General features: G+C 51.4%; 2 protein-coding genes across 2 annotated transcripts in view; one reads left to right on the forward strand and one right to left on the reverse strand.

The window, feature by feature from the left end:
* The first annotated feature begins 8684 nt into the window (after window positions 1-8684).
* Window positions 8685-9385, forward strand: LOC120707880. The gene has a single exon (XM_039992935.1). It carries the CDS (start codon window positions 8715-8717, stop codon window positions 9096-9098), a length of 384 nt encoding a protein of 127 aa, XP_039848869.1. The 5' UTR covers window positions 8685-8714; the 3' UTR covers window positions 9099-9385.
* Window positions 9386-9615: 230 nt separating this feature from the next.
* LOC120707877 (mitogen-activated protein kinase kinase 1-like) overlaps window positions 9616-12983 on the reverse strand; it is a 28942-nt gene continuing 25574 nt past the window's right edge. The window contains exons 7-8 of the mRNA XM_039992933.1: window positions 10148-10193; window positions 9616-10049 (exon numbers count right to left, since the gene is read on the reverse strand). Of these exons, the coding sequence (XP_039848867.1) occupies window positions 9957-10049; window positions 10148-10193 (139 nt within the window). The 3' untranslated portion in view covers window positions 9616-9956. The remainder of the gene's footprint in view (window positions 10050-10147; window positions 10194-12983) is intronic.

Raw genomic sequence — 12983 nt, forward strand, 5'->3', positions numbered from 1 at the left:
ACTGTTTCGTTTGGGCTCCTCATCAGCTCCCTAGACCTCATCATACTTGTGACTTGCACTTTCTGAAAGCTTGCTTTGTAACAGGCCACTAAACTTGTAGTAACAACTAGATACTCACACATGCAAGGGAGCTTGTCTTGTCTTGTATGGTATTTTTTTGAGGCGAAATCTTGTATAGTATCTATGCCAACGATCTGTTGTCAGGAACACATTTCTAAACCCCCATACCGCCATACGCAGTGGAGTATGGTGCAAGGGCATCTATAAAAGTATTAATTTAACTGTTTATATTTCTTGCATTTACTCATAATACGAGCTTGGCAAATATGGATGAACTGTCCTCTAGCAGTTTTGTTGGTGCTCCATGATCTGTGATTTCACCTGTTTTGCATCATGAACATTGTTTTTATGTGACATCATGGACAGTGCTAAAGTGGGAAGAGAAATAAATATAGACATTCTTTTTGGCTCGTAGGTGAGGGGCTTACTAACCGTTGTCTAGTAGCAAAACTTTGTGACTATCAAGAACTGATGTGATACGATGCGCTATTGTAATCCATTCGGCAAATCTAAGTTTTAAGATTTCCTGAATCAAACTGTCGGTTGTTGGATCCACAGAGGAAGTTGCCTCATCCAGAACCAAGATCTTTCTCTTTTCATTTCCAGAATCACCCTTTCCAAGTACACAAGCTGGCGCTGACCTGCGCTCCAGTTTTTACCCCTTTATGTCACTGCATTTCAAAACTAGTATACAAGTTACAGTTTTGACATCATAGTCTTGGGACCTTCTGGTAGATATGAGATATCGAACCTTTCGAATCAATCTTAAGCTGAGTCTTTGTAACTTCATCCCCAAGATGACAGGAATCCAATCCTACAGAACACATACATATAGCATTTTAGCAACCAAACAACACAAACCAATTCAGCCAGAACTATTTTCAGTTTTCTTCAACACAATTTTTTTTAACCTTTTACCATAGATTAGATTTAGCAATTCAGTTTTCGAAGGGATCCTTTTCGGATTGATGTGCCATAGGAAGGATAGCTATACTAATTCAGTATACTCAAAATACACCTTTGGTACAAAATTGACAATCTCACAAGGATGAAATATCAGTAATTTTCTATTTACTGGTCGATCCCATCTTTTAGGGAATCAATTCTTTTTTAAATGTACAAATTCAGCCCAAAAGTACCTTTTTGTCCACAGATTCCTTGGTTCTGGAGAAAGATCTTGTGTGCTTGAGAAAGATCTTGGTTATGGCACAATGGTATGCCCATGCATATTCCTGAGCATTGGTCCCTCGTAGGCAAAACAGCGAGCACCTGGTGCGCAGCCGCCTGCGACATGCCATGCCTAGCGATTTAGTGAAGTGGGCGAACGAATGGAGGCGAGGGTGTGGCGAGGACGAAGGCGAACGTGCATGTTCCCGGGGTGCGCACACCTGCGGCACGTCCGCACGTGTCGTCATGGCACCCAGGTGAGCTGTGCGTATCGACTGCCTACGCCGGGAACAACCGGGTGGACTTTGTCATGGCGTATCCAGTGCAGCTCGCCGAAGCTGGATGGGGACGACCTGTCTGTGCAGACTGTGCTCCCATTGCTGGTGGCGGCCCACACCTCGCGGGCATCGCGCACGAGCTAATCCTCCACATCGGAGCCGCCGGTGGAGAGTGGAGACTCTTCCAGAAGAACCAGGTCGGCGTCGCCGACGACGTCGTGGCACGCCCGGCGACAGGGAGCTGGTGACCACGTCCCCTGGAGGCTCTCATCTCTCGCAGAGTCGTGGTCGCAGCGAAGCGATACAGGAGCAGGACACGGGAAATCATCCGAGACTGGCAGGCCGGTGCGGCGGCACTCCGGCAAGCCACGGCACGCAGCGGAGGCGGCGTCGCGGCAACGACCAGGGGCGGACGGTGAACCAAATGCCGACCGGGGGCGGACGGTATTTCAAATACCGTCCGCCCCGGGGTCCTGGCAGCCGTTGGATAGAGCATGTGTGGTCCAGATCAACAGCCAGGGATTCGATCTGTCGTTCTCGTCAATCATCTGCAGCGCGCGGCGCGATGCTGGAGGCCGAGCGGCGTGGCCCGCGGCGGCGGTAGCGCTCAGCCTTGGTGGCGAGTGCCCGCCGATCAACAATGCCAGAGGCCTCGCCGCATCACTCCTCAAGAGAAGCTCGCCCGATGACCTCTGGACAAAGCGTACATGTCGTCCCCGCCGGCCCCCAGGCAAGGAGATGGCAAGCCGGCTGACCGCTTCGGCAGGCCGGAGATGCACGCAGTCGCCGGCTCGAACCGCATCGCCAATTCTCCACCGGTCGATCTGACTGGCGAGTCTGTGCCGAGCTCGGCCTCGCTGTCGAATCCACGATCATGTCGGCAAATCCGTGACGTGAACGACGCTGCCTCAATGTGTAGTCGTAGGCCAGGTCCCTGACATGCGAACATCCTCTTTGCCACTCCGTCGCGACCTGCAGGAGAATCGAATCATCTGACAACGATGCCACTCCGTCTTCCTGCTCCCTCGATGAATCTGCTTCTCTCTCCCTCTTCCAGCTGCAGCAGGGCGGCGGCGAGCTTCGGGAGGACGGCGCCCATCGCCTCCGGAGGCTCTCGTCTCTCGTCTCTCGCGATCGTGGCCAAGCTATATAGGGCACGGGAACTCTTCCCAGTCTCCCAGACTGGCAGCTCTCGGCGCGGCGGAGCTCCGGCCGGCCACGACACGCAGCGGATGTAGCGCCGCTGCGCCGACCAGGGGCGGACGGTAGACCAAATGCAGACCGCTGGGTCCCTGCCGTCCGTTGGATCGAGTGCGTGCGGTCCAGATCATACGAGGTTTGCGCAGGCAGGGAGTCGGTCGTCATCCCCACTGGCCTGCCAGCGTGCGGGAGCTGCGGTGGTGCTACACCGGAGGCGCGACGGCACGGCGGCTGTGCTCAGCCTCGGCGCGCGAATGTCAGCCGATCGACGACGCAGGAGGCCTCGCCGCTTCATCGTTGAGGAGAAGCGCGTCCCTTTAGCTCTGGGCAAAGCGTTCGTGGCCTTGCGCAGCGGGGAAGGAAATGGCCAGCCGGTGGCCGGCTTCGGCGGACCGGAGATGCTCGCGGTCGCCGGTGAACCACGTCGCCGCCTCCGCCGCCGGCACCCGGCTGCCTCCTGCTCCAAGCCTGCAACGCAGGGTCACGGTGCCCGATGGATCGAGGGCGTGATAACTGATAGGCTGAGTGTTCCAACGCTCGTAGTTCAGAGTTCAGATAGGCTTCGCATTGCCGCGTCATCAGACACTCCTATTTTCACTAGAAAGTAGAAACCAAGTAAAAAAAAAGCGATGTTCAGCCTTACATTGGGGCCGATGATCGATCTGAGGATGTCAACTCAACACTTGCTGCGATTACATCAGGCCAGGTCACGTCACGCAGAACCTTCAGATTTGAGGTTAACAAATCATGGACTGGCAACACCAATCATCTATAGCAAGTGAAAATGGGTGGTGAATACCATGTGCTCAAGCTAAGTTTTGGTTTTCCTTCACTCTCCACAGTTCGGTTAAACGGCAGCTGCAACTGTACATGTGCAGGCAACTGCATATGCAGAGGTAGAGCAACTCCAACAGATTAGTTAAATTTTTTAGCTAAATGAAGAGGTAAACAGATTAGGTAAAATATAAAACGCTTTCTATAGAGTGGGGGTACCAAACAGCTTATCCAAATTGCCTCTGCAAATCAACTATCCTCTTCCTCAACCTCTCTCTGGCCCGGCTTGGCACCGCAGCGTGCCGGTTGGGCACCGACGGCGCGGCGTCCTCAGTGGGCGCGGGCTATTCCCGTCCCTGGCATCGAGCTCGGCCGCCGCAGCCCTTGTCGTTCGTTGCCGCTGCACTCCGCCGCATCCTTCGTGAAGCAGGCCGGCAGGGCGAGAAGGAAGGCAGCTGACAAGCCCGGCGGCGCCACGACCGTCTAGCCTGCGGCCCTCGCTACTCCGCCAATCATATCTTCCCCAAGCTCAACTTCGACGCCGAGTGACGGTACCCTGTCGGCGGCTGCCACATCGAGCTATCTCCTCGCATGAAAGGTTGAGGACTTGGCGCGACGGTGCCGTGTCGTTTCTGCTGCTGCCGCATTGAGCTCTCTCCCCACGTGAAGGACCTCTTGTCGCTGCAAATCACGGGACCAATCTCTTGCTGCCGCAAATCGGAATTTCGAGCATTGATGATTCGCCAAATGCAGCTCTAAGGCAGTGAGTGTCATTCATGAAGAACTTAAGCACATCTGAAGCAGATGATTGTTGGATAATTATTTGTTTGTCACGAACGTCTTACTTGAGACTGTCTTCTTGATGATCATCAGATGAAACACATGTACTCCGTACAAACTTCATAAGCAGGCTGCTGCTACTCTCTTTTATTAAGCACTCCTCCATCCTGTTACCTGCCCTACGACGGAGCGCGGCTGCCAGTCTGCCACCGGCAGCCAAACAGCACGTAGTTGAGCGTCCGGAAGGATCAATCGTCCCAGTCCGTCGTCGTGTCTCCGTGGGGCATCGCGATCGCGGTCGCGCCCGCGCCGGCCGCCGCCGCCGAGCGTGCCCTCTCCCTGAGCTGCCGTCGTCAGCAGCTCGACGCGGAGCGCCTCCGCGCCGGCCGACCAGACCATGTACGGGTACGCCATTGGGTGGCACGGCACCACGGCGGCTTCACCTCCCATCTGCTTGCCGCCGCCGCCGCCGCCGATGCGCGTGACCCCGTTCGGCGCCACGGCGTACCTTTCGCCAGCGGCCTCCTCCCCCGTGGAGTCGTGGACGACGGTGATGATAGCGCGCGGCTCTCCGGTCCCCAGTGCGCGGGCGGCGCTCCGGCGAGGCACGGCACGCAGTGGAGGCGGCGTCGCGGCGACGGCCACGGGGAGACGGACGGACGGGGAACCAAATGCCGACCGGGGGTGGACGGTATTTCAAATACCGTCCGCCCCTGGGTCCTTCGAGCCGTCGGATCGAACTCGTACGGTCCAGATCATGCGTGATTTCAAAAGCCCGGGACTCGGTCATCCTCGCCAGTGGCCTGTCAGCGCGCGCGAGAGCTGGGGCGGCGCCCCACCGGAGGCCGGACGGCACGGCGGCGGAGCTCAGCCTCGGCGGCGAATGTCCGCCAATCGACGAAGCCGCAGGCCTCACCGCTTCATTAGCTCTGGGCAAAGCGTCCACATGGTCATGGGCCTTGCCGCCTTAGCAAGGAGGCGGCCGGCCGGCCGGCTTCGGGCAGACCGCCGGAGATGCACACGCAAGCCGCTGCCGGGGCTGAGGCCGCCGCCACTTCCTCGCGCCGTGACCTGAACCCATCGATCTGCCTGGGTGGCGGAGCACGGCCCTCGCTGTCAAATCCATGATCTTGTCGGCCGCGGCCGCCGGCGAATCTACGGAACCCATGCGGCGGCCGGCGTGCCTTTCATGAGGCGGACGAACTAGGCGACGCTGTCCTCGATGTCGTTGGACAGGTCCCATAGCTTCCTCGATTCCTCGAGAACTATTCGTCTTCGACATATGGATCCCCCTGCCACTCCAGCCGCGACCTCCGAGGAATCGTGCGTCAGCTGGAGCTCGTTTGATTGGTGCTACGACTTGTGGTCGAGGAGTCTATTGCGCTTGTGCCATGATGAGAACTCGAGTCTGGTAATAAGTTGGCCTGATTTCGTCTCTTGAGATGAATGAAGCCGGATACACACTCTATCCTTTATCTAAAAAAGCTGGAGCTCGTCTCCGAGGAACGTGATGAATCCGCTGTCTTCTTCCAACTCCCTCGATGAATGAATCCGCTGTGTCTCCCTCTCTTCCAGATTGGCTATGCATTGCAGCGTCAGACTCAAACAGAACCTTCAGAGTTGAGAATTGAGATTAATAGATCATGGACTGGCAACACAGTCATAGCAACTGAAAATGGGTGGTAGCATCTCAAGAAAAGGTGGTGAAATACCATGTGCTCATGCCAAGTTTTCGTTTTCCTTTCACTCTCCACAGTTCGGTTAAACAGCACGTCGGCAACTGCATATGCAGAGGTAAGGCCGTAAGGGACTGTTAGATGGGAGTGTCATTCAAGAAGACATCAAGCATTTTTCATCCCAAAGCAATATCGAAATAATAACATGTGATGCTTTGGCAAAAGAAATAGATTCTTGGATTCACATGATAGTTTGAAAAGGCACAATACTTCAGCATTTTCATTAACCTCAACCCTCATCCTAGTTTTCTAGCTTCACCACCCTGTTCCAATGCCCACCACCTCTTCTCCTCCTGCCCCTGTACCCCAAAAATGTCAACACAAAGCTAACATTTCCCCTCACAACTTCAACATAAATACTGACGGATGACCGGACAAAAGTATTATTTTATCCACAAATTAAGAACAACAGTAACTTTCTTTTTACAAAAATGCGCAAAAAGATAAAAGTGAAAAACTATAGGGAAAAGTGATCCCATAAATAATTATTGAAATACCAACTTTTTGCAAGAAAAGAGCCAGAGGGGTGCCGGCAATATTTTTCTCAGATTCTATGTGGGCGCAATTACCCTCGATGTGTGCTTTGCGCACCATAATTTTTTTAGCTAAACAAATAAAATGTTGCGACATGCACTTTTTCGTTTGGGTTCAGATTGACCACTAAACTTGTAGTAACAACAAGATACTCACACATGCAAGGGAGCTTGTCTTGTCTTGTATAGTATTTTTTTGAGGCGAAATCTTGTATAGTATCTATGCCAACAATCTGTTGTCAGGAGCACATTTCTAAACTCCCAAACGCAATCGAATATGGTGCAAGGGCGTCTAAACTCCCAAATGCTTCTCTTGCATTTGCTACTTACTCGTATATATACGAGCTTGGATAAATAGGGATGAACGTATAATCTGATCCATGGTATACTCGTATATATACGAGCTTGGATAAATAGGGATGAACGTAACTGTCCTCTAGCAGTTTTGCTGGAGCGTCATGCTCTGCTTCCACGTGATACATCACGGACAGTGTTTTTTTTATGTAACATCATGAACAGTGTTAAAGTGGAAGAGAAGCAAATATAGACATTTTTTTTGCCTCATAAGTGAGGGGCTTACTGACCGTCGTCTAGGATCATGACTTTGTGGCTATCAAGATCTTTCTCCTTTAATTTTCAGAATCAACCTTCCCCGTAGAAGCCGGGAACGTGGAATGTGGCCACGTTCCTCTTTCCATGTTCCTCGTTTCGGAACGGGAACGTTCCAGTTCCGAGAAAAAAATAGTGTAAAAATCCTTCATAAAAAGTGCTGTTTCTAGTTCCGGAAACGTTCCGGTTCCAGGAATGGGATCAGGAAAATGCTACTAAGCCCTTCCCAAGCACACAAGCTGGCTCTGACCTGCGCTCCAGTTTTTACCACTTTCTATTAATTGCTGCATTTCAAAACTAATATACAAGTGCAAGAATCCTCATTCTAGATCTAGATCTAGATCGATCGAGACGGTGATTATAATCTACGCCTGCTCAAAAATACATCTGAGATTATAATCTACGCCTGCTCTTTTCTGACTTTCTGGGCAGGTTTGTACAACGAGGCGACGCAAGAGAAGATCTTTGATGGCGTGCAAAAGCTGCTGGCATGTGCTCAAAGGGTGCTGGCGACTCAACCGGGCTCCAGACCAGCGATGAGGCTGCTCCCTGCTCCTTCAGACGATGAAGAAGAAGACGACACGTTAACCGGTTGAGCTGGAAGTCGGCATATGAAGCTTTCGTGTTTCTGGACTTAGGACAATCTCATGTCTTTGCTTTAACGCTTTGAAGAAGACTGGTCTATAATAATTCTGGGGATGCAACCTGGGAATCCTGGGTTTAAATTCTAGGCGGGCTCCTCCCTGAAGCAGGCTGGATGACCGCCACCTCCTTCCCCCTTCTATGCTCCCACCCCCTTCTACTTTCTGGTGCTACTTCTGCTGAATACTCTTGTATTTCCGTTTTTCGTGAAATGGAAATGGGGTGATACCTCGTGTCGAAAAAAAACTAATATACAAGTTATAGATTTGACATCACAGTCCTGGGACCTTCTAGTAGATTATGAGATACAACTTCTCAAATCAAGCTTAAGCTCAGTCTTTCTAAGTAGGTCATTAAGTTAACTAATACCCAGATCAATGTTTAAACAAAATAGTTTCTACTCAGGACACAGTCATCTCCAACAAATTTCAATCAATTTCGATAAAATTTTATAGTGTTAACGCGGTGTTTTATTTTTAGGGTCCGGCTCTTAACGTGGGAACTTACAAGTATATTGCCTACCCATTGGGTTATTCATACTCGTTAGACAATTATCCACTCATTTGGGGATGGATTAATTGAAGATGGATAACTTACGGATGTAGACGTGGATAATCAGTTCCCTCGGCATCATGAAACAGCTACCATAGTTGTAGTTGCAAACAAAAACATTTTGTAGATAGAGGGTAGTGGCCTGTCTTCGGCTTAGCAAGCACTGTTTCCGTGGGCCAATTTCTTTCACCTCGGCCTGGCCCAGTACTTCCAAAGGCCCAGCTCTAGCAGCCTCGTTCGTTCGCCAACGTCGGTGCTCGGCAGTTCGGCACAAACCGTCCGAGACTTGGACGCCAAGTTGCCGACTCCGACCCGAACCGGCCCGGCCGCGCACTGCGAGACTCCCCCGTCTCCCGGCATATAAATCTCACAGGCCGCCCCCAATGCCGCCGCACACACCAATCCTCCCGCAGCAACCAAGCGAAACGAGCACGATGCGTCGCAAGGGCCGCCAGCACGGGTGGGTGTTCGCCGTCGACCGCAGCCAGGTCGACCCGGAGGGCAATGTCCGCACGCGCGCGGTGCAGGTCGACGGCGCGGCGGCGGCCAACGGCGGCTTCGTCAGGGCGCCGCGCAAGCCCACCAACCACTCCAAGCCCGCCGTGGGGCGCGCGTACAAGGCCCTGATCGGCAAGGGGGAGGCCGGGTCCGGCAGGGCCAGGCGCAAGTTCAAGCACGACGAGGTCAAGATGTACTACCTCGAGGACGAGGTCCGGGGCGCCGAGGACGCCTTCGACGACGCGATGATCGAGTTGTGCTACTACTGACGCGGGTCGCGTGACCAAGTGTAGAGATCGATGCGGGACTTTTGCGTCTGGAGTCTGAATCTGAATGTGTTTCGGGATGTGAATCTTTGTTGCTTCAGTGAATAAAGTAGATTTCTGTTGTTATGGGGCTATGTTGGGGATCTCGATTGTGATTCTAAATCGGAAATCAGTCTTGATCTTAAGAGTCCAAATTCTAAAGGTGGATGCCAATGCCAGGCTTAGCTTACTGTTTTCAATCCTTATCGTTTTGAAATGATATTGTCAAATGTGTGATATTCAGTTTTTTTTTGTCTGTGTAGAATTTTTTTTGAATAAATCTTTTTATGAATTGTGACCCTCGAACAGTCGAGTACCAACACTACAATACAAATAGTCGGCAGTAGTAGTCTGAAATTTAAATGTGTTCCGTTATGTGGATCTCTGTTGCTTTATTCTTTTAGTCCGCAGGTCTCTGCATTTGTAACTCGGAAGCTGAATTCCCACTTCAAAATTGTAATTTTGAAATTTGCAGCTTAAGTTTACTCTATTCAATCCTACGGAGTATACCCATAAATGACGTTTTGAGGTCAAATTGCGGTAAAAGGCGGTGCAGTCCTCGCAGCATATTGGCAAGCATGCTGTGAATATTTCAACTCATCCCTTACTCATACTCACAAGGTAAAACACGACCGTCGCAACAATAGCTACAAAGCCTACAATAATGGCGACAAGAAGGAACAAAGCACGATTCCCTCTATATTCCTGTGATCAACTGTCAATAGGGATTTGGACCACACGATGGTGTTCTGGCATGTTCATGTGGATGTTGCAGTTCAGGAGAATATGTGCTGATGCCTGCTGCCGAAGGGGACGACAGGGTTACTCGGGTATATTCATTGGAGGTTCCAGGGTCTCCACAAGAGCCCGCAGGTCTAGATCCTTATCCTCGAACTTCTTCAAGAAAGGGTGGTTCTGCGAGAACATAAATGAAAATTCAGCACAATTTGCTCAAAATACAATTTAACAGAAAGATTCCTTAGAAACTTAATCAGTCAAAAGGCAATGCTGACCATGAGTTCTGAAGCAGACATCCGCTGAGCTGGATCCTTTTGTATGCTGTAAATCAATATAGTAAATAAAAAAGTATAAGGCTTCAATATATTACACGCTGATGCCGTAAATCAACAATGATAAGTTGGTACGAAAAACATTAGTTGAGCTCAAGATGTGTAAGTTTTTCTCTTACATACAATTTATCATGAAATTTAAGACGACAGTGAACAGAAAAGAAATGCATTAGTACTCTGTATAACAAAGAAAGTTTTCTAGGGTAGGTACAGTCACCACCTCACAGTCCAGGTTGATCAATCTAGAAAACACTGTCAATGTAAGGTCATGACCATCAAACACGTACCTCAAACTAAGTGTTGATAAATTGAACTGCAGGTTTTAGCTCATGCACGCTGATGTATCAACTATCAACCATAAATATGTACAATGATGACATGCTAGCTAGCATAGAATCCTAAGCTGTAACATCCCAAAATGCACCAAAATAAAACACGCGCTAATTATAATTTTCGAAATCTTTCATCGTTGAGCTCGGTTCACTCCAGACTTTTCCGCCCGATCTCCCGATTCCCGAATGACCCGACCCCGACATCCGTATCCAACCCCCCTGTTCACCCTTGACCCGCGCGTCGCGCCCGACCACGCACGCATGCCCGGCGCCGCGCGTGGCCGACCGCGCACCGCGTTTCCGGCGCGAATCTCTCTCCGGCCGCGTCACGAAGCGCCGAGCCGCACGCCGGCCGCCCGCACGCACGGCCGTGCCAAGCCGCACGCGCACAGCACCGGCGACCTCGGCACAGCACTGCCTGCGAAGGTCGCCGCCAGCCCGAAGCGTCGCATCGCCTCGCCATCCGCACGCCAACACGCCACCACCATTGACGCTCGCACAGCACCGTCTGCCCGAGGCGTTGCGTCACCTGTGCTCGCCTCGGCACGCTCACAGCACGGGCCACCATTTCCTCAAATCGAGGGAGGGGATCGACCTCCCACATCGCCCTCCCCCTTTTCCCCATCACTCCGGCCGTCCCTGAGGCCCAGGGCCGCCGGCCGAGCGCCGCCGACGCCCCCTGGCCGCCTCCCCTGTTTTTCCGTGGAGAGAGGAGGAAGAAAGGGCCATTTAGCCCAAAACCCCCTCCCCTCCAGCCAATTTAGTAAAGAAACCTCCCACCTTTTGCCACTTTGCAAAGAAAACCCTGCCCTTTATCCTATTTCAAAATAAACCCCTTCCTTATACAGACATAATTCTAAATAAACCCTTGACCCTTCTAAAATAGTCCAGATATTTCTAGAAATTACAAACAGGCCCCTGCCTCCTCGAAAATAATTATAACTAGGTCCCTGATTCCTGATCTAGCCCCTGAACCTTTATAAAACCTATCATTTCATGCGCCAAAACAACTCTGATCAACCCGAAACTTTACCACGCCTCTCTTAACTTAGTTTCGGCCATGCCATTCAGAAACCACTCGAAAATATTACTCCGTGCTCCATATTTTATGTGTTTCCGATTCGAGCTCAACGATAAATCTTTATTTTCTGTGTCTTGATTGTGTGCTTGTTTGTTTACGTCGTAGACCTCGGTGTGAGCGAAGGAGAGTTCGTCAACGAGCAGTACTGCGAGCAGGTGAACGAGGACCAGTTCCGCGACCCCGAACCCGAAGGACAGGACCTCCCCGAAGGCTACGAAGACGGCAAGTTCAATCCCATCCTTTGATGCATGTTTCTGTCCTAGTTTTTATAAACACAACCCAATGGCCTGCTTTATAAAATTGCATATGTTTTGCTTGCATGAAAACACGGTTGGATAGCCACCCTTGATTTGTTATAACCATTCCTTGACCACCTAGATTAATGTCTGATTTTGCTTGGACGTTAATCGCTACTAGAATGCGTAGGTTGGCCGTAGGACGTGACCCTAGGAGCGAAACCCTGTCTTAGGCCCTTTCACACTAGGATTATTCCTTAACCCTTTCTTCACACAAACACTCACCACTGGTTCTTGCCCTGTTCCAGATGGCTGACAATGGATGGATCGGCGGAATCTGTCACGCAGAGCCCGGCCTTCCTAAGTTGTTGATACTCAGCCTGGAGCGCATCGGAGTTGTGGACCCACCAGAGTTCCTCTACCGGGAGTACGATTCCAAAGACACTCTTCGGTGTGACCTGATGATCTTCGTGGCAAGGAGCACCCGCTACCGAGATGTGGACCCTTGGTTTATCTCCACCATTGGTTTTCGCTTCCCGGACACCTATCGAAAAGCCGCCCGCAAAGCCCTGCGACGTATACGCGCGATCTACAGGCATCACCTCCAGCGGACTCCTATGGGATTTTTCCCGCCAACTGAAGGAAGAGGACGCACATGGATTGCCCGGATGAGCGGACTTGGAAGAGAAGAAGACCTAGAAGACACGATCTCTCACCTATCCATCTATCTCACCGGCCTGGATGAGCTCTACCGCGAACAAGCGGCACAACTAAAGCAACAAGTCCACAGAGCAGAGAAGGCAACCCAAGAGCTGGATGAACAACGGACGAGGGTCGTACACGCCGAGTATTCCCTAGCCGCTCTCCAAATCCAAATGCAAGAGCGTGAGGCAGAACTGGAAGAACAACAGGCAAGAGCCACACGCGCCGAGAATTCCCTAGCCGCTCTCCAAGCCCGAATGCGAGAGTACGAGGCTCGCAGAGGAATATGTGGATGGATAGAGGAAGAAGAAGAAGAAGAACCCGAAGAGGCTCAATGGGATGTAGGCATTCAGACCGAAGAAGAACCCGAAGAAACCCACTGGGACAAAGGTACTCAGACCGAAGATGACATGATGGAACAGTATCTC

This window comes from Panicum virgatum, chromosome 5K (assembly GCF_016808335.1).
Source record: "Panicum virgatum strain AP13 chromosome 5K, P.virgatum_v5, whole genome shotgun sequence".
In the NCBI taxonomy this organism is placed as follows: Eukaryota; Viridiplantae; Streptophyta; class Magnoliopsida; order Poales; family Poaceae; genus Panicum; species Panicum virgatum.

Excerpts from the sequence above, each read along its gene's own strand:
- LOC120707880 (XM_039992935.1), top strand. The coding sequence starts at position 8,715 with ATGCCGCCGCACACACCAATCCTCCCGCAGCAACCAAGCGAAACGAGC.